Raw genomic sequence first — 23,537 nt, 5'->3', positions numbered from 1 at the left:
AAACAACCACATCCCAATTCTGCTAATGATATTCGCTTAAATCAAGAACCTAATGCTTCCCATTTCTACCTGTTAAGGGCCGAGAACAGAGATTCCATTTTCCTGTGCGCGAATTTTGAATCCCACATACCTGAACTTGTCGATTTCTTGAGTGACAGCGTGGGCAGCGTGGGCAGCTTGCCCGACAGCTCAGACTGTTCTTGAATTGAACATGCACAATGAGCATCAATTAAAGACTTAAGGTACAATATCCAGAATTATCCAAGCGGTCACTCAAGTTGTCAGAGATGTCAAAAAATCGAGTCCAGGATTAGAGTTGTGGAAATTTGCTCTGTTCTCATTCTTTAAGGAATATCTGTATTTGGTTCTCATACTCTTGTTTGATACAGATCGCACAGCGGATAAACCTATTAACACCCCTTTCACTTTTATATGATGAGATAAAATCTTTTCTGTATTTCTTAACTGATCTGCTTTTTAAGTACCTGTAAAAGCTACACGTTATTTACGAATAGTATTGTTTTCTATCAAATAAATAATAAAAATATTAAGAGAAATGTTTTAAGTTTAGTCTGATTACTCGAATAAGAAATCGATTATAAATTCTATCAGTTGTTTATTAGAGATTACTGTTAATGTTATCTGCAAGCGATTTAAAAAATGGGTTAATCTGATTTTGATAGAGTTAAAGAAATCTTGGTAAAAAACTAAAATAATTCTATTTTAACGACTTTCTAAATCTACTACATCTAAAACATGGTTTATAATCAATAAAAAACCTTTAACAGTGTATTTTTAACATTTCACACTTTTGACCTAATTTTTTTATTTAACGGTAAAGCTTTTCCAAATATCGTGTTTAATTACAATTTCAATTTATTTAATTTGTGTTTTAAATTTATCAATTAGAAATTATTGGGCGTAGCTTTCACTCTGGGAAATTGATAGGAAATGTGGCTGTCCGTCCGTCCGTCCAACGCCAGATAAGAGACTTGAGAAAAATATTTTGCAGTCCGTCGCGGAGATTCGTCGTGGATCGTGGATGGGGATCTTCAATTGAAGGCGTACGTGCAAGGAATCATGTACAGGCTCTGATTTCCCTCTTCCGAATCCCAGGAATCTGGGCGGGAATCTTAATTTTTTTTTCCGGAATCAAAGAATCATCTTCGGATCTAGAATCATAACCGACAGGGGCGAAGGAACCCGGGGGGGGGGGCAAGGGGTGCAACGCCCCTCCCTAGAATTTTGCTGGGAGGGGCAACTAATGTTATTGCCCCCTCTAACTTTTTGGTCAGTTGAAATCTTCAAAAGGTTCAAATTCTCATTTTAAAAGCATATAAAGCTTGTAGAACCTCAACTGTGTTTAAATTTCAGTCTTTTCCCGCCATTTTACATGGTAGCGAAATGTACACGTGCATTCGGAGAAGCTACACTCCATTAAAAATTCAAAACCATTCTCCAGACCCCTTTTGGTTTCTCTTTGCCCCCTCCAACTTTTAGAACGTTCCTACGCCCCTGATAACCGAATTATGGAATCTTACAGAGTTTCAAATTCGAATCATTGTATCATCTCAGGAATCTGGAATCATACCAGTATCGTGGAATCACCTCGGGAAACAAACTCTGGTGATGGAATCGTTTTCGATGAATCATGGAGGATAGGAATCAAAATCGCGCCCGCTCGATCGCGCCACTGAATCTTTGCTTATTCCTCTACATATTTTTTCTTTTGTTTGCTACGTAGTTTACAAATCCATAACGAGGTCGGTGTGGGGATGGGGCGTAAGCTTTCCAAGGCCGGTGGGGAAGGTGGGGGCGCATATGTCTTCCGAAAGAGGTGAAGTTTGACCCCACGTTTTATTTTAGGTAGTATCATTTTAAAGGGTTGTGCAACCTAATTTGCAGAAAATGGTAAAAGTTGGATGTAGTGGGAATACGAAGTTAACGCTGATACTGGTGGAGGGATACAAAACATGATCAGACCGATAATTTCAAATGCCGAAAAGTACGTTGCGGATCCCTTGAAATGCAATTAATATTGCTCTAAAATTCCTAGATTCCGAATTTTGCACGCTTTTTTCTTAAGTGGCGGACCCCTCGAGTACATGCGGTTGGGAATTCCAAGAAAGGAAGAGTGGGTAGGGAGATGTAAGAGCCTAACGCGAAGTAAAAGTATTGATGAAAAAATCGGTTGGGTTATTTTAATCGAAACTTCATTTATTTCGTAGGTTTTTTTATTCGACACTAATAAAAACATTTATTTAACATATTTGGTTTAAAATAAAATTTAAGCTGCCAATCACATCAGCGTCGAACTTAGTTTCAATTTCTCAAACTACCAGCGAACCTAAAAATTAAATGTTCCAGAAACTTTTAAATTTTTATCCGAAAATTTAATTTTACCTTTGTGTTTTAAATTTTAACTATAATGTTGTGTAATTACCTGAATTCGCCTTCCAAATTTTGAAATTGCTTGTCTCGCGCGCAGAAACTGAAGTGATTATCGCTCTCCGCAAATCTATGCTGGAATCCCAGCTTTCGTAAGCTGCTTTCACAGCCGATTCCACCCGGAAATTTGAAAGACTCGTAAACAAGGCCTAACGAATTTCCCTTCGGATTCCGGAATGTTGTACGTGGCCGTTTCACGCGTTAAAACTTAATATTTGACCCGGGTTTTAATGTTGGGCGCCTTTTAAAAATCGAAAATAAAAGCGCGTTAGCTGCCAAAAAACAAAAACTTGAGACGCTTAAGCTCCTTTGGGTCACTACAACATAAACCGAGTTTCATGTTAACCGATGTACAACAAACGCGAAAAAAAAACTTTCCTCTCCTATCGTATTCTTTATTTTTTACCTAATAAACAAGCCACGAATTTTTTTCACCGCTTTCACTCCTCTGATCGCGTGTGCCGCTAATTAAATATGCAGCTCGCTCCGCTCAAGCAGGGCCGGCGTTAGGGGGTGGGGTAAGCGGGCCAAAATTACCCCGGGCCCGGGCCTCCGAAAGGGGTCCGTCGGAACGGGTGCCTAACTAAAATTTTCTGACTATTTCCAAAAAAAAATTTTGGAGTAAAAATTACCTGGGGCCCGAAAATCCTAGCGCCGGCCCTGCGCTCAAGTCTTTGTTGAAAATACCGTTTACGGTTTTGGCAACGTCCTAGTATATTTTTTCTAATTTTTAACCTTCAAACTGTTACCGTAATTTGAGAAAATACTAATTTGTAAAGGATTGTGTGTTACTTTAAACTTTCATATATGTTCGTGGTATCTGTTTTTGTAACTCATAACTAGAAATATTGAATTAAGAAGAAGTTATAAAAATTCTTAGAAATATTGAATTAAGAAGAAGTTATAAAAATTCTTAGAAATATTGAATTAAGAAGAAGTTATAAAAATTCTTAGAAATATTGAATTAAGAAGAAGTTATAAAAATTCTTAGAAATATTAAATTAAGAAGAAGTTATAAAAATTCTTAGAAATATTGAATTAAGAAGAAGTTATAAAAATTCTTAGAAATATTGAATTAAGAAGAAGTTATAAAAATTCTTAGAAATATTGAATTAAGAAGAAGTTACAACAATTCCTACATTCATCAGAAGATGAGCTTTGTAATGGGTAGTATTTAGAATAATAATTAATCGAAAATACATTCAAGAAGCATCACCAAAAGAAGCAACAATGGTTGAGTAGTCATTAAAATTGGAGAAAGCGTTATTTAATGCCAAACAAACCAAACCAAACCATGAGCAAAACTATTGTTTCATATATAAATCTATTAAATTCATTCAGTAAAATTTGTTTTTACTTATAAATTTCTTAACCCATTCCATTCTTTTACCTTTTCATTTGAAGTGAATTTATATTGTTACAAGTCATTACGAGGGTTATTCAACCCTGTTATTAGCCAAGGCTGCTTTCATTATTCTCACTATGTGAAAAGCTGACGAAAGCGTTAAGACAATGAAGCAGACGACTCTCAATTGGAAATTAGGTTCTTATTTAAACTTGCAATACAATTTGTAGCATGAGTATTTAGAAAGAGTAAGTGAACGCAACGTTGTTAAACACAAGCACGTTATTAACAATTTGGGTTGGCAAAGTTCCAACAAAAAAACGCAATGGCAAACACCTAATCCTTTACAAAGATAAATTATACTAATTTCATTTAATTTTTTTTAAATTTCTGAGCCTTGTGTTTAAAAATAATTGAGACCCTAGGCTACACTTTTTGTGAAAAGAAACAGAAACTCAACTTGTCGACAAGACGCCTTAGACACCAATCAAACCGAACAAGACCCAAGTCAAAAGAGATAAAATTTGGTACTGTCATGAGTAACATAATAATTGTAAGTTATTTTACTTTTATTACTATACAGGCCAAAATATTTATAATAGTAAACAAGAATTAGAGGTAAAGAAAGTTCTCCACATATTTATTGCACATCAATGGGATTATATGAATTTCATTTCGGCGCAAATTTCAAATATTTCATATAAAACTTGAAATTTAAAAGCATTCTTCTTTTATAAAATTATTTGAAATTAACGTTCCGTAATATAATACAAGGAAGATTTAAAATGTGTGCCATCGTCGAAGCAGTTAACCTAGAATGCACTAACTGCTTCGATGCAGGAAAGACTTGAGTTTATTATAAGTAAATAAAAATATTTTAATTAATATAATGGTTATTTTTACTTTGAAAATTGGTAAGTACTTTAAATAAAGGTATTACAACCAAAAATATACATATAATACATTTTTTGTACCTTGTGTGAAGTGCTAAACACGAAGTAAACTCGGCCAAATAAATAATTGAAATTTTGCCTTTTCAAACAGCACGGCGTCAATTTTTTTAACGCTCCAAATGCGTTATATCTGTTTTGATGTTAATCTACATCGCTATAAAGTCAACGACATTTTATGTGAATGAGACTATACTAGACATCTTACCGACAGATATACTTGGCAGAAGACACAAATCCAAACTTACATAGGTTAATAATAACGCGCAAGCCGTTGCCAATGACTACCGTGGAATATGTTTTAACGTAATTTTCACCTTAATATCAAGTTTATCGTTTATTAGTTCATGATACTTGTTAGAGCTAGGCGTATTCCCTATAAATTCTGAAAGCCTCGACGAGTCGTGCCACAGTACGAAATTTATATTACATTATGTTACCCGTGATATTCAAGGTCAAAGTTCAGCATTTTAAAGCACCGCGAAAATAATGAGTAGCTGAAATATTTCGTTTCTCAGTCTTCCTGTACAACTGGCAGCCGTTGAGTTTTTAAATTGCCAATAATAAGAGGTAAATAACTTTTATTCTTGTTTTTCATACAATCAAACAAATGATTTTATTTTATTCTTTAAATAGTCCACCTATAATCGAAATCTCTTAAGTTTTTATTTAAAACCTACTTAATACACAATTTAATTTAGAATACTTCTAGTTATAGGATAGGATCATAACTGACACTATACTAGAACACAAATATTCATTAAAAACAAACTGTCCACGCATTTCAAGAGTGTGTTCTTTATATGTATATGATCTTATCCAGTTTCAGGTTTTCGTGATCTTGACCCGAATTTTTAGTAAATAAGACCTTTCAATTTCCAGAGTAAGTCATAACTGCGCTAAAACAACGATAACGCTACCATAAGTTCATTTTCGATTACAATTTCATTAAAATCAAGAAGCGATGTGTTTCTACTCAGGGCGAATGACTAGGTTAAGACGATTTCTAGTTCTAACAATATTCTCCTATTCAGAATAACAATCAAATCAGCTCGGTAGCTTATTGAATCCTTCCAACTTACTTTTTCCGACGAGATTAAAGCACACGCCGATGAAGTGCCCCCCCCCCCGGCTCCTGTTGGGGCCGAGGAAAAACTAAAGACCGCGGATAGTATCAATAAAGTATCTCTCTATGTATAAATAAATACATTAAAATTAAAGCCATATTACCATAATTATATTATTTAAATTTCAATTATAGATTTTTACCTCGTTCAATATTGTTGTGCGTGGAGTGGGGGAAATGAGTCGTCTAAAACCAGCGTTCCGAAGTGGTAAATGTCAGGTGCCAAATAATGTAACAAAAAGTGGTAAATACCGACATGGTGAATAATACTTTTACTGGCTAATATGCCAAAGAGTGGCAAATAATACATTTTAATAAAAATATTAAAATATGCCGAAGAAAAAATATATTTGTGCTATTTTAGACAAATATACTGGATTAGTTGCCAGGTTTTGGGCTAGAAACTCAATTATAGCCCAATATAGTTATTTCTTTTGGCTATTTTCCAACGATTTTTCCGGAGTTTGAATTTGTCTGCTATATATCTTAAAGGTGTGTTAAAGGTTCTTTTGTGAAAAACTGAAACATTATCTCACATGTAAGTGATGCATCATGTATGAAAGATATTATTTACATCATTTAAATGCATTTATTGATTATTAGTCACTCTTTGTCACTTTTGGCCATATTTACCACTTTTTACCACTGACATGAATTTTATTCTAAAAAAGTGACATTTAGGTAACACTGTCTTAAACTATGTTTAAAGGGATCCCTCACTCAGAACAGGGGAAGGCATAATGGTCACAAAAAACTGGTTTTGAAACACACTGCAAGTCTGGATTTTATGTTACCCCTCTGCCTCCCCCTGGTGTGAGTGATGGATCCCTTTAAAAGTGTTCTCCGAACAACATTTAAAGCGTATAGGGTGGGAGCTCCTAATTCGGGACACTTTTTACAATTAGGTATTTTTCTTTTAAACATGTGATGTTTTTGGTAAATTAATACTTTGGGGATCGACGATAAATGTTTCTTGGTGTAATAATGTTTAAATTTCGTAAGAAAAACATTTAAATTTAAAATGAGAGCCCAATTAACGACGCATGTAGGGGTTCCCAATTCGGGACAAAGGATCCTAATTCGGGACACAGCGGATGTTATACAGATATTCTTTATGGAATTTTGTACGGTAATTTCATAGGAATCAAAGGGTCCCCCCTTTGCAAAATCATGAAACGGTCTTTCAAAGTGAAAATAAACAAAACTGTCCAGTTTGAACCGGGAGTGGTCAATGTGGTCAAAAATGATCAGTTTGCGATAGGAGTGGTCAAGATGGTCAAAAATGATCAATTTGGGGTAGGAGTGGTAGTTTAGGTACTCATCAAATGAAAAGCCACGGTGATAGAGGGCGTCCCGAATTGGGCTCCGCATACCGTTTTATCTACTTCCATTAGATTGATGAAAATTTTACCAATAATAGGCGCCTTCAATGTTATTTTAATAGTAAATTATCTAATTTTTCTTATCCTCATACCAGTTTATTTGTAAACTGAATAAAATTTTAACTAAATCTTATTTCCCAAACCATCTGTGGTGCCATGTCATTTATTTTTGTTGATTTTCAATGAAGGAAAGTCGGCCTCCTTATTGTTCGTCTTCTAATAAATTCAATTTTCATATGAGCCGTTTGAAATTTCGTTTACTTATCAATGAAGAGATTTCTATACGTTAAGCCTTTAATTTCCCAGGTTTTTTTGAAATATTTATTTCTAAAAGCGTTTTACAAAAAGTTTCACGAATTTGGGGTGTCCCGAATTAAGAGCTCGCACCCTATATTATTTTCGAAAAATACGAGACGCCTTGTATTTGAATACATTTTCAACGAAAATTTTAAATTATTCTCATGTACAATAATACGATTTCGTTTATCCCCCTAACAATTCTGTTATCTTGTCATATTTGAAACCATATCCAAGTTGATGAATATAATTAAAAAAGTATATGTCTATTATGAATTTCGCGTGTCCGGCGTCACTCTCACATTTGCGAATTTGTTATTTTAGTTTATCTGCGTCATCAAAGTCCGACAATCATTCTGCTTCGGACTGACTATAGTAAATATTGCTGTTCTTGTGACTAAGTTCATTGCCTTAAATATAAATTTATCACCTTCATTGCGTAGCTCTGGCATATTCCCCAAAAAAATTGACACTGTGTATAACTTCCAGTTAACGCTCGTGGAAATAGTCATTCTATTCACTCTCTAAGCCTTTCAATCGCGGTAAACCGCAAAATAATGAAAAGAATCCCATCTCGAGATTTACGAAAAGTAGGGTACGTGACGAAACTTATTGCTCATATTGAAAACACCCAAATATTTAAATTGAATTTCAGTAACGGGTTTTTAAACCTACTAAACATATTTCAATTAAACAATAAATATACACTGACTACTATTCCCGATTTAAAATTATTCAAAATTGCCATTTATAGCAGAATTAATTTTAAGGTTTACATTTATATGAAATCTACTTCTTTTGGCTCAATGAAAATTTCTTGCTCTTTTAAGTAATTTATGAATGTGTTTAGCTGGTTTAAAATTAATTTCCGTTTGTATACCTTATTTAAAAAACAACAAAATAATGTAGGTTTTATATTGGTCTACTACGTCACGTCTCATAGTATCGCGAATCCTACTTTATTGTAAAAATAGAGATTGGCAAAGTTTTCTTATTTGGAGATTGGCTGGTCTTTTCGCATACGGCCAACGCCCTTAGAGAATTAAAACGTTTTCATGAGAAATAGTTAATAATTATTTCGGTGAAATAATTTTTAAATATTGAATTATAATTTAAAATATATCGCCTGGATAACTATGAAAATATTTAATACATGAAATTAGAAAAGTAAATTTTTCAAATTAATATTTGTGAGGGATAATTGTGCGATGAATCTTCTTGTATTTTGGACATAATTATACTCCGAAATAAATCGGGGTATACGACGAGAAGGCTAAAAATTAATAGCTGAAAACTATTCGTGAGTTCTGAACCGTTAAGAGAACGGCCTAGGACTGAGCTGTGACGTCACGAAAAAGTTCTGGATAGTTCAGAACTTTTGTACGAATAGTTGTCATTCAAATTAGAATCGTACGATTTGACGTACGCAGCCCGATGTGCAGACGAATTTTAGAGATTTCAACCTTGAGTTCCGGCCAGTACTTGGTCTTGAACGGTTCCGAACGGTTCAACAAGAGGTTCTTGTCTGCGAATAATTTGCATTTCGGTAGTTCTAGAATTTTTTTTGCCGAATAGTGCGCATGGGGACTGGTTGAACGGTTCAGAACTCACGAATAGTTTTCAGCTAAAAAGACTGATGTCAAAGCTAGGCCCAAACCACGTTGTTATTATATGCTGCGATATAAACATTATCCTCGTAGTAACAAGGATAGTTTCATTAAAAGTCGAGCGATGTGACATCTGTTTTCAGTTTGTTTAAGCTTTCAGTGATCTTCGTAAATTATTATTTTGTTAAAATTTTAAATACTCAAACAACAAGTGCGTTGAAATTTATTAAATTAATGTTCAGTAAAATATATTATGAATTAATTGGAATAATTATTTTAAAAAGCAACCATAAGTGTTTTGGAATATCAACTGCAAAATGAAATTCACCTATTCTACTTAAATCCATGGTTTATAAACAAACACTGTACATGATGTACAAAAGGCGACTTCGAACCATAATAAAACAAAATAACTATTTTTTTTTGCTGTGAGTGTCGTCTAAACGCATTTTGTTTTCTAGTACCCTGGTTTACTCCAATGCTTCTCATTTTAAACTCGTCCCGATATCACCTAAGTTTTGCTAGGCTTAGGTGCGATTCAATTTAAACCACTTCCCGCGCTTTAAAATTGTTATTTTAATATAAACATAATAAATATTATACGAAATATGGCATCGTCTTAAAATTCTAAAATATTCGGCTCAGTAGAAATATACTCGCTAAAATAAAACCGTCGAAAAGGCTATTCGTTAAGCCTGCCTTTTTCTATATTGAGATAAAACCGGGTAGCCGAAGAGAACAATTATAGTGTTACGGCAATACTATTAAAAACCAAAACCTGAGGGAAAAAGTGACTTTTCGCGATAAAAATACGGTAAAATAGGGACGATAGTTTTTCAAATATAAAAGTTATTGTTGTCCCTGGTTTAATTTTTATAAGACGGGTAAGGTATTTTAAAAATAAAAAAATTACACATGTAGTGAAATTATTTTCAAATGAAAAATTTTGTTTTAATTATTGTTTAGAAGCAGGAGCCTTCGAGCTCGTGGCTCGTAAATATACTTTTTTAGTTTTAAAATATCTTAAGATGTGTAATTATTATATTTAAAAAAATACTTTAACCGTCTTATAAAAATTTATTTATTTTAACCAAATTCCAAAACTTGGTCCTAGAATTTAATTATGTTTCCACTTTGTGTACTATGTTCGAACTATTTAATCGTTAATCCTCATCTTGGATTATTTGGTAAACAGTCCTTAAAAGATCTATAGACATATTTTAAGATTCCCTGGATTTCATGAAAATAGGTTACTTTAGGGACCAAATCTGAATTTAAAGGGGCTCCAAAGTTCGGTGGCAAAATGTGTGTAAAGTCAGTAAAGTGCGAAATTTACGGTTGACTCTGCCAAGGCCGAGTGAGGGGCTGGGGGGAATGAAAAGCATGCTCAATTTTCTTTTTTTTTGCCACCGAACTTTGGAGCCCCTTTAAGAGTGATAAATAAATATGTGTTTCGAATTTAATATTTACGATTCAATAATGTATGTCCCGTCGAGGCTATTTTTAACTATAGGTAGTTTTTTTTGTTTACTATTTGTCAAGGATTACAGTAATGCTAAAAGTTTTAACCGCAATTTATTATTTAGAAAGATATGATAAATATAAAATTGTTAGGTATACTTGCCAGCATATTTTCCCCTCAGAATCAGGGTGAGAAATAAGGATTTTTTTTAAACTGGACCTGTGGCCAGTAGAGCCTAGGTAGTTTAATTAAAAAACTGGCCACTGGCCACTTACCACTTTTAACCTTCAAAATCAGGTTTTCATAATTTATTTACCTATTCTTGACAATATGTGCTAGGGCATAGAGTGTAGAGTATACAGACTCCCCCAGTCACCCACCCATACACACAATTGACACAAGGCCAAGCACACAGCATAGAAGCAAAGACCAAACAATTTTAGGGATTAATATAGAATTTTTTTAATGAACTAAAATCTTGAAGGGAAAAAACTTTGATTTAATTAAGTGGTCACCATTAATACCCCAAGAATTTAATTTTTAAACTGGCCCAGGTAATTTTTAAACTGGCGATTGGCCTGCGATAGTGCCTTATTTCTCACACTGCTCAGAATATACAACATATTTCGAGATTTTCTCGGGAAATACGACATATTTCGAAATGTTTGTACGTGTTGGATGAGGTAGGACTGATGACCAATTACATTTAACGATAAGATATTACTAAATTTAAAAAAATGTGCAAAACGAAAATGTTTTTTACGCCGAATTCGATTTACTAGGTACTAGTTACGATTTCACTGGATACGATATCCGTAGGTGGGGTTAATATATCCACCCAGGAGGAGATAAAACTAATTCGTGTGGGATCGATTCATCTCCCAGTCGCCATTCCTTGTTTATTTCGCTCCACAAGAGACTATACTAGGTACTGTCCTCTGGGTCGCGTTATAGACAGCACAGCTTGATTAGCAAGAATGGGGCTGGTGTGTCGCCGTGTGCCTCCAGCGCTCGAGCGAAGTGAGTGCGCGGCACCGTGAGGCGCCAATACTTCGTTTTCAAGTCCAGTTTTACTTTTAGTTTGGAACTTGCTTATCGGTTGTAGTTTTGCTTTAGACAGATAAATTATGTTTTACTTTTGCTTTCGGTTACTTTACCTTGTCAAAATTTCACTGGGGTTTTGTTATTCTCTTTTACTCAATTTTTCTTAAATAACATTTAGTAATATCTTGCCAACACGTAAAAAAATCACGAAATATATCGTATTTTCCGTTGTAAAAATTGCTGGCAAGTAACAATTTGACATTGGTCATCTTTCTTAATAATATATTGCGGTTAAAACTTTTTGCAATACTGTAATCCTTGACAAATAAAAAACCAAAAAAACCACACAAAAAGGACCTATTGTTAAAAAAATCCCAAAAACAATTGAAAAAAGTGCATTCTGGGGTGAAATTGGATTGGTTCTAAATGTCACTTACGTCGTTAGGAAGGTTCTCGGTTCTACGTCTCCTCGGAGAAGTCCCAAATATTTAAAAAAAATAATTGCTTATAGTAATAGAAATTCCATCAGGGCTAACAAGTGTTTCTTTGCCTTTATTAGCGTATTAGTGCATATATAAAGAACTTTGGAAGAAAATAGGCACGTGCCCTTCGATGCTCTCAGTGAAACGTCTATAGTGCTTTATTCAACCTGCCTAATACGCAAATATCAAACTGGAGCACTAACATCAAGCGTCTGTACAAATACAAAGATCAGTGACGTTCCCAGCATTGGATTCTTAATTTGCCATCTACGTACGTGAAATCATAACGTCGCGATTGTTCCAACGCAGTCATATATTGGATTATTTTACGCCAAATGGTATTTTAATTTTTCATATATAAATTTAAGGGAACTGTAATTTGAAATATTAACTTATCGAAGTGGTCATCTTTCGTTGACAATTCGGTAAGATAATAGTCCTAGTCTATAATTCTAATTAACGAAAAGCCGCCGATCCGGCCACCTGAAATAATGGTTTTAAAAGTCGCTTGATGACTTAGGCCTAACTAAGAACGTGGAACCTTAACATTCGCCCAGGCTGCCTTGTTGTTATACTTTCAAAAGCAGTCTAAAAAGTCGGCGGTTCTCTCCATTATCCATTACACCAAGGCCCAAGTTAGGTTTATACATCGGCAAAGTATAACTTCAGGGCGCCAAAATTTAAGTCTTTCATAGTTCTTAGTACCTCTATGCGTTCTTGGCCTAACTAAGGTGTTGCCGTGATTATTAGCCTAGCTGATGATTATTATTGTTATTAACATTACGGTGGTGCAAACGTTCGCCATTTACGGTGTGGAGAAACTGATCTGCCAGGCAAAGCTTTCTCAGAAAACCGAAAATGATAGCATTGTGGCCAGATTTCGAATATTTTTTTAAAACACCGAATATGGTCAATGTTAAGGTAAGGAATAGATATATTGCGGCGTAGTATCGACTAAGAATTTAAATATATTTTAATCACTATAGTGCGTAATGTGTCAAAATCTGCCATCATTTGGTTGTACGCACAATATTTGCAACGCCGACGTGAAACTATTATTCGACATAACCTTTACTTAAACCAAACCTAACACTGGCATCACTAATGCTCAAGACATTAATTTTTCCACTTAGATAAAAATCAGATCCGATGAATGAATGGCAGTTAAAAACGTATACGTTGATTAGTAGTAATGGACCTTTGAGATTATTTCTATGGAAAGTAAAGAATATATAAGGCAAAGTATTACAGTTATTATTAAGTAGTAATTTCTATGGTGGAACTAAAGTGAAAGTTGGTTGGATCATCTAGTTAGTGAAGGAAGCTGTTGGCTCGCTTGGCATGACGGGCCTGCCACCACCCTCCTACGCAATTTAACCCGACCACCGGTCATTGGCTTTACAAGTCATTAGTTGACTTAGGCTTGTATGGTTCCTTGGGTATTAGCTTACCTGATTATTATTATTATTACTACTACATGTGTCGATTTTTATAAAGAATCAGTTTTAATGTCATATGGCATTGGATTCTTATCTTATTGAGGCTAAGTTTTGATAATATTTTGCGAAGGTTACCTAGATAAGAGTTAAGGTATCGTCGACGCAATGATAACCAAAGACACACTTCCATCAGACTCAGTTCTCTACCACTAGCTAAGGCTCGCTGTACGTTTTTAATTTGTGCATAGTTGATAATTTTTTATAATTCCACGCTTCTCTAAATATTATCTTTAATATACTTGCATTAATAATACAAGATTTTCAGTTGTAGGTAATATTTATGTAAATCTAATATATTTTAAATTTGTATTTATATGATTATAGGATATGTTTTCGAATAAAGAGATTTTCAAGTTGAGACCGTCTCAAGAGATTCTAGATTTGCAACAAAATGTCGTAGACAATTTAAAACCAAAGGAAAAAGCCAAAATAAAGGAAGTAAGAATTTTAAAGATTGTAATTAGTGATGGCATATTCCACTTTTTGCATTTACTGTTTTGTGTGTTATTTACAACAAACGTTTCATGGGAGCAGTTCTGTTCGCATCAGGGGTTCGTATAGATTATTCTTTGCAAACTTTGACCTTAAATACCGAATTAACAAACAAGTAAAATTATTACTGATTTGAGGTTGCTCGTTCTTTTCCAATCTGTTCAAAGGTTTTCCTCCTAGTAGTTTAGTTTTCCCTATTTATATAGGCTATTAAAATAATTTATTATTAATATTCATTAATATCAAAAACATAAGCGTTTTGGTTTTAGCTAAATTGAGCGTGGTTGCCTACGCTGCAAGCATGGTTTCGACGCCTACGCTGCAGGCTCATTGGCGTGGTTCCACTCTTTGCTGCGTTTTAGAATGAATAGATAAATAGTTTTACGACATGATTAATTATTATCATAAATATTTAATTTTATAACCATGGTGGAAGTTCTATACTAAATTTACAAAATTATTGCACGACGGATACTTCATGGTTCAATATTTTATTAAAATTAATTAAGGGCTTCAAAAGTCGCATGATGACTTAGGCCTAAGGTGGTGCCTTGGGTATTAGCCTAGCTGATTATTATTATTATTATTATTATTATTAAAATTAAAGGTTTACGCTAGCTTTCGGGTCGAAACCCCTCTTCAGGCGTTCTGTTTACAATGATTCTAAAATCTAAATTCAATTTACATTTCTCTTATCAGTGTATATTTTTTAATTTTAAATTTTAATTTTTAATTTTTAAAAACATTTAGTTTTTTAAAATTAGTATTTTTTTTAAAAAAAATTTAAAATTTTTTTTTATTTTAAAACACCCCAATTGTTTATACTAATTCTTCATTTATTTAGATAAAGGAAAAATTAGTATAAACAATTGGGGTGTTTTAAAATAAAAAAATTTAAAAATTTTTTTTTTAAAAAAATACTAATTTTAAAAAACTAAATGTTTTTAAAAATTAAAAATTAAAATTTAAAATTAAAAAATATACACTGATAAGAGAAATGTAAATTGAATTTAGATTTTAGAATCATTGTAAACAGAACGCCTGAAGAGGGGTTTCGACCCGAAAGCTAGCGTAATAATAAAATATTGAACCATGAAGTATCCGTCGTGCAATAATTTTGTAAATTTAGTATGATTAATTATTAGTTATTGATTTCAACAACGTACTCAATTTAAAAGGAAAGTTTAAACAATGGCATTAATAATATTTACATGTGTATGTTCAAATCAGTTGAATTTGACTTGATTGTAAATCAATTCGAAATTGAATATTTCGCAGCGATGAGCCCACAATTTTTTTATACAAATTTGTTTTGTTTTTTTACTTTTTTGGTTATCAAAACAAAATTTCAATTGCAATTGTGTTAATTTTTAATTGCTTTGGCCGTTGCTATTGGTCAATATTTTGGGCTGTTTCACTTTATCTGGTAGTACTGTTAAAATGAAATTTTAACTGAAACTGCAGAATTATTACCATTAATAACGAGCGAAATCGCATTTGTTTTTTATTTTATGTCCTTTTCAAATTTTGGAGCTTTTTGAGAAGAGTATCCATTTTATTTTGTAATCTTATCAGTTTATCCCAATAAGCTTTAAATGAAATTTACGCATAAACAGAACTACGCAGCAATTTTTCATCATGTTAATTTATGATAAATTAAAGTTAGATTTGTTTATTTTGTACTGAATGACGCTAATATTGTACAAACTGCACTGTTCCCTTACAGTTCTATTTGAAAAGCAGCTTTTGGTCTAAATTTATTTAAAAATTAAATTGCATTATTTAAAAATTTAATTTCAGCTCCGAAGTCGAGTTGAAGGTCTTTTAAAACCCACACACAACGACTTTTATTTACTCAAATGGCTCAAAGGTGAGAATTAACTCGTTCTCGTCCTAAACTTAAAATCCTTCTTTTGAATGACACCAGGGTCACAACACTAGTAACCAAAGAACCATAAGTGCCACAATTGTAGGCTTACTTTTTTCACCAAAGACCAATTAGTAAAAGGAGTAGCAAATTATTCTCTCAATTTAGACGTCTTTGCTGGTTTTCCCCCTTTCGGTAACTCAAATTTCCGTCCAGCCAATTAAAAGGACTAGAAAATGGATTTTAATATTAAAATTTATGATCAAATTCAATAATTAATTATTTTTAGAAACAATATTCTATCTTGGGGCCCTGCGAATCGGCGCTATTAAATCCAATATCAATCGAATAAAAAGAAAAAACCCGAATCGAATATTAAATAATTCGAGATAATCGAATAGGAATCAAATGCCCGAGGAAAGAATTTCACTTCCGTCGAATCGAATATCATCCTTTTCGAATCCGGAATCCAATCGAATGATTTCCCAAGATTCGCTCAAAAACGAAGCGAAGTGAATTATCCCCAACGTACGTTTCTGTTTAGTCAATGCAAGAGTTCAAAAGCTATATATTTCCAAAGTCTACTTTCACACTTGAAAAAATTGTAATAAGATAAATGGTCAACGGCTAAAGTCCGTCATGTATCATCAATTCGTCAAATTTTAACAGAATTATTTTAACACACTAGATGTCACACAGACTATAACGTTAGATTTCGGTTTTTATCTATGTTAAAAAACCGCTATAACATAAATATGGGGTGACGAAGTGGTTAGCACTTTCTCCTCGCAGTAAGAGGAGCCGGGATCGTTTCCAGCTTGTGACACTAGGTGAAAATTTGGAACAACTACTGCTTTGAGTTTGCCAGTTTTTTCCTCACTGGTTTAATTGGGTTTGGGTTTTCCCTTTTTATCTCAGGCTTCCCTTTTCCGTAAAAACTTGCTGAGGTTAACGGTAATAGTAAGTGTAGCATTCTGAGCTGATTATTAATATTATTATTTTATATACGACGTGAAGGAAAGCTCTAGACATGCTCGTATTATTTCTGAAAAAGCAGTTTTTTATTCTCAAATTTTGAATACATTTTATGTTTAAATTATAACTGCAATGAACCCACACCTACAGTGGTTTAATTTTTGGGCTTAACATTGAACGATACTCAAGGGTGAGGTGCTGACCGAATCTTGTGGAACTCGAAAAGCAAGAAGGGGTGGCGATAAGAAATAGGGACCAAGTGCAAAAATGACCAAAGTAACTAAAACCTCCCGCCCTAATTTTGTTTTCGCCAACTCAACTACAATTTTCCCTCCCTCTCCTATTAGTCCAAGAGCCCATGACAAAATAAGCATGCGATAAGGTACACGATGGGTCAAGGTATTTTTTTAATTAGGTTAGTGATTTGTAACAAAGAATTGTTTGTCTTAATGGTCAAAATTGGGGCTTTCCGTTAATACGAACCACTTGACGTCACTTCCGGTGACCTTGAAAATTGATATGACCTGATATTGGTATCATTCGATTGGTCTGAACGTGCTCTTACCAAATATAGCTAAATCAACTTTCAAATCTGAACCAAACGGCGTATAAGACTAAAAAAGTAATTTTGTCTTATACATGTAAATTTGGGAGGGGCTCGAAATTAGGTATTAAACATGGAAAAGTTAAATTGGTCTAAATAAATTTTTAGACCTTTTTTAGTGCCTAAATGATTTGAAATAAATTAAAAGTCCAATTTTAGTCAATGTTAAGTTAAAAACAACCACCTATGGACTGCATTGTAAACGATGATAAAATTGGCGAATAAGTAGATAAGTCCATTATGAAAAAGTATAATAAAGCTAAACCCTACACAAATTTGAAGAAATTTTAAAACTTACTAATAGCTCGTACCGATAGGTCTTCGAGCAAACAAAAAACGCGAAACTCGGACCAAATAGATCTTCGAGTGAAAAATTAAATTACAAACCTTTATTTTTAACAGTGTATTAGGTTGAATTCGGAGAATTGGTCTAGATAATTCAAGTAGAATTTTTTAAATTGCAACTGTATCTGAGTTAATGAGAAAAAAATGCTCTTTTACGAGTTATCGTGCCCAACCGTATGCGTGATTAAAACGCCAATTCGATTCCCTTTTCCCTTATTTTCCCTGTAGAATAGTTTATTAAGTAGCTACTTGACCGCGCTATATGGCGTCAATGTAGTAAAACTTTCAAGTCAGTGTCATACTTTTAAGTATATCGTTACTTATGGTAATTTCCTTTACGTTTCAGCTCGTAAATTCGATGTTTCTTCCGCTGAAAATATGCTTAAAGCGGTAAGTAGTTTTAAATTAACTGCACATACCGTAACAGACTAAAGACCAAGTATATATTTTACTACAGAACCTCAAATGGAGAAAGGAATATCGCGTTGATTACATTCACGAGGAATACGACCCACCAGAGGTATTTTTCATGGTTCTATCTAATATCAAATCTTAACACAACATAAATAGTAAATTACTTCCTTCTCTGATATTATAAATTCTTGTATAACAAATTACCAACAAAATACCGGATCAGAAATTGGTTCGATTCAAAATAATATCCAATCGCACTACCATTTTCGATCAAATAAAATTTCAATTTTAGTTACAATCTGCTCTGTTTAAAGCAATCAAATTACGCGCGAAAGTAGAAAAGTCCATAATAATAAGGGGACAAAAAAGCTAAACCCTAACAAATTTAAAAAATTGATAAACCTTAAGAAATACTCGGACCTAACAAAGCCAAATATGGGGAAATTGGTGGAGAATGAAATGTACGATAAGTTAAAGTTAATGAGAATGAGTAATTCTTAAGTTTTATCATTACATTAAATTTGTTAGGGTTTAGCTTTTTTGCCCCCTTTTTAATATGGAATTTTCTACTTTTCTTTCTTAAAACAAGTGTGATGCAGTCTGCTCTGCTTAACCCAACAGTTTTTGAAATGTGTTTTGATTAAAGCCAGATTCGAAATAAGTAAGATTAATTTCGTTTAATTTGAATGTATTAGAAAATTGTCCTAGGAGAGTTATGGCTCACATGTTACGGTCCACTCTGTTGACCATCATCAGAGACCAAGTGAACCGAAACATGTCAGACTCTTAAATCTACTAATTTCAATTTAATGTTTTTAAATATATGAATCCTTAACGCTAATCTTATTTAAAGAAAATAAAGTAAGTTTGGAAAAATAGGTTTTGAATAAAGCAAAATTGTTAAAGTCTTGAAACGAATTTTATATAATATCGATTTAATGTGCTTTAATTAAACTGATTGATCTACTCGGCCTTAATCAAACGACGTCTCTTTAAATGTTTATCCACCATCTTATACACTTTATATGTGTAAATCTTCTCCAAAACAGGTGCTCTTGAAATACTTTGCATTTAATTTAGTCGGAGAGGACAAAGAAGGCTCACCATTGTGTATCATTATGTCTGGAAACATTGATATTAAAGGAATAATGCATTCGGCCCAGAAATCGGATATCGTTAAATATTATATCTACGTTCTCGAATATATAGAAAAGTACATCATTCAACAATCCGAAAAGGTGATTGTTATTCGTATTTTGAACCTTAAAAATCAACTGGACATTTGAATATTTGCTTAATAAATGATTCGAAATAACCAAATAACCTCGAATCATAAATCGCTACTACCACCGTGATTCGGATTATAGTGGACATTTTGAAAGACCGTATCTTATTCAATAGATAGTTAATTCAACGTAATTTTATTTTTCTGCTCACCAGCACAAGAAATTAATCACTTCTCACATTATGATATCAGATTTGGAAAACTTCAAATTTCACGATTTTGTTTGGAAACCAGGTATAGAATAATTTATAAAATGATATACTTTAGTTATGTTTAAATCATTTAAATAACGAATATAATTTAATTTTAACTAATAGCTTTCGAGATGATGGGATATATTCAGGTGAAAGTTTTCGATCCAAACTATCCGGAATCGTTGAAAAAAGGTTTAGTTGTAAATGGTAAAATATATAATATAATTTATTATTATAGACTAATATAATATAAATACTTAATAATAAATATTTCAAAAACCGAATATTTTTTAATTTAAATTAACTCGACATGTTTTGAAAAATACATTATGGGCCAGTAAATGGCAAACACTAAAACAAATTATCTTTATTTCAATAGCTCCCTCTGTGTTCCAAGTTGTTTATGGAATGATTAAGCCATTTATGAGTGAGGATACCAAATCGAAAATAGACCTTCTTGGGAAAGGTGAGTTAGTATTTAAAGGTCAATAAAAGTGAAACTACGTGGCGGCACCTGGTTGAACTGCACCGTGACAGAAAAGCAGACTTTGTGACTAAATCATGTGACAATTTCCCAGAGTCAAGGTGCAATTTGTACAAATTCTGATAGGTCAGGTTTTTTAGCACCCCACTTTTGTTGTCCTTCGAATAACTAGATGGGTCCTATATTCGTCTATCTGATGTACAATGGTTTTTCGAATTCTTTTTTCAGATAGTTGGAAGCAATCACTACTAGATCTTGTAGACCCTGATCAACTACCTACACACTATGGCGGAAATTTGGAAATGGTTGGAAATCAAACTATCTCTGAAATCAAAAATTAACAACGTCTTATTCAACGTAGCATTGGTTCCCAAATTACTTTGAAAGGACAAAACCTTAGTATTCATTTAATAACGTTACATTAACTTAAAGTAACCTGAGCCTTAACTAAAAAACCAAAACCGTTGGCATAGCTATAGATTCTAAAATTGCATAGACCACAGAAAAGAAACAAGTTATCTGCAGCGATGGAAATTGGGAATCGTTGCTAGGTTTAGTCGCGTCAAAATAACACAGTTTGATGTGTTTCATTCCGTAGCTCGTAATGGGAGGTCCCATACCGACATCATACTACAAGACGCTAAAAACGGACCGTGACAAAATGAACAGTGCTACTGTCCCGGGTAAATGCATGATGAAAGCGGACATGGAAATTACAAAACCAGGTACCATCATCAGTTGGACTTTTCAGACAGATGACCACGACATTGTGTTCGGGCTGTCGTTCCGTCCCGATGCCAACAAAAACGGCGACTGCGAAAACCAAGTGGTGATACCATTGGACAAAGCCAATTCGCATTTGGCCCCTGAGGATGGCAAATGGAAGTGTCAAGAAACGGGAACATGTAAGATCATTCATTTTTAATGTTGTTCTACGCGAGTGTGTCAGTTTGCTTATCTTCCGTGTCTTAAAATTATGAAAAAATCAAGAAATAGAGCTGGAAATTTCAATTAAAGATCGATTTCGCGGGATAGTGTAGGAATTGGAGAATTCTCGAATTGTGGCTAAGATAAACTAATTCAAATTAACATGTCATATATCAGCTCTCAAAAGAGATTCGGGTGAAGTTACTTTACTTTAATGCATGGTGGTTGTATGTGTGACATGTGAACTTGTTGATTGAAATGCTACGGCATGGTCAACAACGGGATAAATGTAAAACGTCAAATAAGCGAACCGAATCGAGTCATTCGTAAATTGGCTGCCCGAGGCCTATTGATTCGTGTAGTTAAATTACGTAAAAAAGGTAGAAAATTACGTAATAAAAAGGGGCCGAAATGCTAAACCCTAATTTTGTAAGTAACGATGAAACTTACGAAATACTCGGATAAATGTCTTCGAGAATATAATTAAAACGGGAAACTCGGATCAAATATATTTTCGAGTCAAAAACCAATGAAAATTGTATCAAAACAGCCCGAAATTCCAGCCCTATTTGGAGCTCATCAGTACCGCGCAGGAAATCTGTCTAGCGACTTAACCGAAAACAGAAGCTAAGCCTAACATTATAGAGTAGTATCACTCTGTAGCTTTGGGCTATGGCCGCCATTTTAAGGGCAGTTTTTTATATATAGCATGGGTGACGTTGACATACTTCACGCCGATATTTCTCTATTGGTGGAGAATGAAATGTACGATAAGTTAAAGTTCATAAAAACCACGTATGGACTATATAATGCAGTTCACTCAAAATTATCGTACATTTCATTCGTCACCAATATCCCCTTTTTGGCTTTCCGTTGCTACGCAACGCGTTTTGAAATTTTTAATGTTTAGGCCTAGTTTACCTTTTCGGTTTAGATAGTCGCGGGCCAGATTCCCTGCGCGGTACTGATGAGCTCCAAATAGTACGAAACCGGTCTACCGCTTGGAAATTCTGGTTATTTTAATTCCATTTTAATTTGTTTTTGACTAGAAGATCTATTTGGTCCGAGTTTCGCGTTTTAATTATATTCTAGAAGAAACCAATTGGTCCGAGTATTTCGGAAGTTTTATCATTATTTTAGTTTTGTGAGGGTTTAGCTTTTTGGCCCCCTTTTTATTATGGACTTTGCTAACTTTTCACGTCCATTGGTGGTTTTTATTAACTTTAACTATTTATTCGTGATCTTGGTAGTCTAATGTTAGTTGCGTTGTAACGGTAACTAAATTTTGTAGGATCGATTCCTGTCCGAGGTGATGAGATTTTTCTCAGTCACTCTGGTATGGAAACTTGCGCAGAGGTATTCCTTGGTTCTAAAAACTTCTACAACTCAACATGTGTTACTCTTATGTTAGGAAATCCTATAAATTTTGCGTTCCGGATTCTGGAAATTCAAAACGGTGTTTGTGTCAGATTCCTTTTCCTTTTTTCAATTAAATTCCGTTTTTATCCTACAAAGTTTTTTATCTATGAAAAATGATTTTGCTGCGACTTTGTTCGTGAAATTCTCGAGGGGCTAACCACTTTCATACAGTCAAATCTACAGGATTGTACACCGATCACAGGGAGTTAAATTAAGTATATAACGTGTAGTAGCTCTGCAGCTAGTGACGAGGATAAAAAATTAACACGGAAGAACAATATTTTATGGAAACACCTTATCTACGTCACCACACTAATAGCTATGGGTTATTATTTTGACAAACTGGCACACTCATGGAGCACAATTAAAATCTTATGGTAAAATGTAACAGACACTTATGTTTTTTCTTTACAGATACTATTACATTCGATAACAGTTACAGTTGGTATAGAAGCAAGAAACTCATTTATTCCATTCAGGTTATTACACCCGAGGACGCTGTCACTGAAATATCTTTACATAGTCCATAATTCATGTTTATTGGTTATTAATTATAGGTGTTAAGAATTTATATTTTATTACAAAGTTTATATTAAGTTTGAATAAAAATTACTTTCTGTTAATATATTGTTTAAAAATACTTTTAACTGTCTATACAATATACGCGTGACTATGCACAAATGGACCGAAAAACACTCGGATTGGGTAAGAGGGGCGCTGCCTGCAATGCCCTGAGCACAACCGTTATATTAATATCAATATGGTTGTTTTCATTGAATTTTAATATTCATTTAATTATATTTTTCGGTCGATAAATTTTGACTTATCTAATTAACGGTTAATTCCTACCTAAATAACGTCCTCTTTCATCACTGCCTCCTATCGAAAT

General features: G+C 33.6%; 2 protein-coding genes across 2 annotated transcripts in view; both read left to right on the top strand.

Moving 5' to 3' along the window:
* LOC149933698 (scoloptoxin SSD14-like) overlaps positions 1–204 on the top strand; it is a 96,244-nt gene extending 96,040 nt beyond the window's left edge. The window contains exon 5 of the mRNA XM_090157385.1: positions 47–204. Within this exon, the coding sequence (XP_090013511.1) occupies positions 47–204 (158 nt within the window). The remainder of the gene's footprint in view (positions 1–46) is intronic.
* Positions 205–7,877: 7,673 nt separating this feature from the next.
* Positions 7,878–23,273, top strand: LOC149933697 (SEC14-like protein 2). The gene is made up of 12 exons (XM_090155672.1): positions 7,878–7,923; positions 13,967–14,080; positions 15,935–16,004; positions 18,272–18,315; positions 18,383–18,445; positions 19,389–19,577; positions 19,780–19,858; positions 19,942–20,025; positions 20,198–20,284; positions 20,531–20,607; positions 20,901–21,207; positions 23,063–23,273. Exons 2-12 carry the CDS (start codon positions 13,970–13,972, stop codon positions 23,176–23,178), a joined length of 1,227 nt encoding a protein of 408 aa, XP_090011798.1. The 5' UTR covers positions 7,878–7,923; positions 13,967–13,969; the 3' UTR covers positions 23,179–23,273.
* Positions 23,274–23,537: the final 264 nt, after the last annotated feature.

The sequence above is a fragment of the Leiobunum rupestre genome, chromosome 8 (genome assembly GCF_980474605.1).
Source record: "Leiobunum rupestre chromosome 8, qqLeiRupe1.1.hap1, whole genome shotgun sequence".
In the NCBI taxonomy this organism is placed as follows: Eukaryota; Metazoa; Arthropoda; class Arachnida; order Opiliones; family Sclerosomatidae; genus Leiobunum; species Leiobunum rupestre.
The sequence above is the reverse complement of the archived record's forward strand: the minus strand, read 5'-3'. Positions and strand labels throughout refer to the sequence as shown.

Excerpts from the sequence above, each read along its gene's own strand:
- LOC149933697 (XM_090155672.1), top strand. The coding sequence starts at position 13,970 with ATGTTTTCGAATAAAGAGATTTTCAAGTTGAGACCGTCTCAAGAGATT. Across the intron at positions 14,081-15,934 it reads AAAAAGCCAAAATAAAGGAA|CTCCGAAGTCGAGTTGAAGG; the intron begins GTAAGAATTTTA and ends ATTTAATTTCAG. Across the intron at positions 16,005-18,271 it reads TTTACTCAAATGGCTCAAAG|CTCGTAAATTCGATGTTTCT; the intron begins GTGAGAATTAAC and ends TTTACGTTTCAG.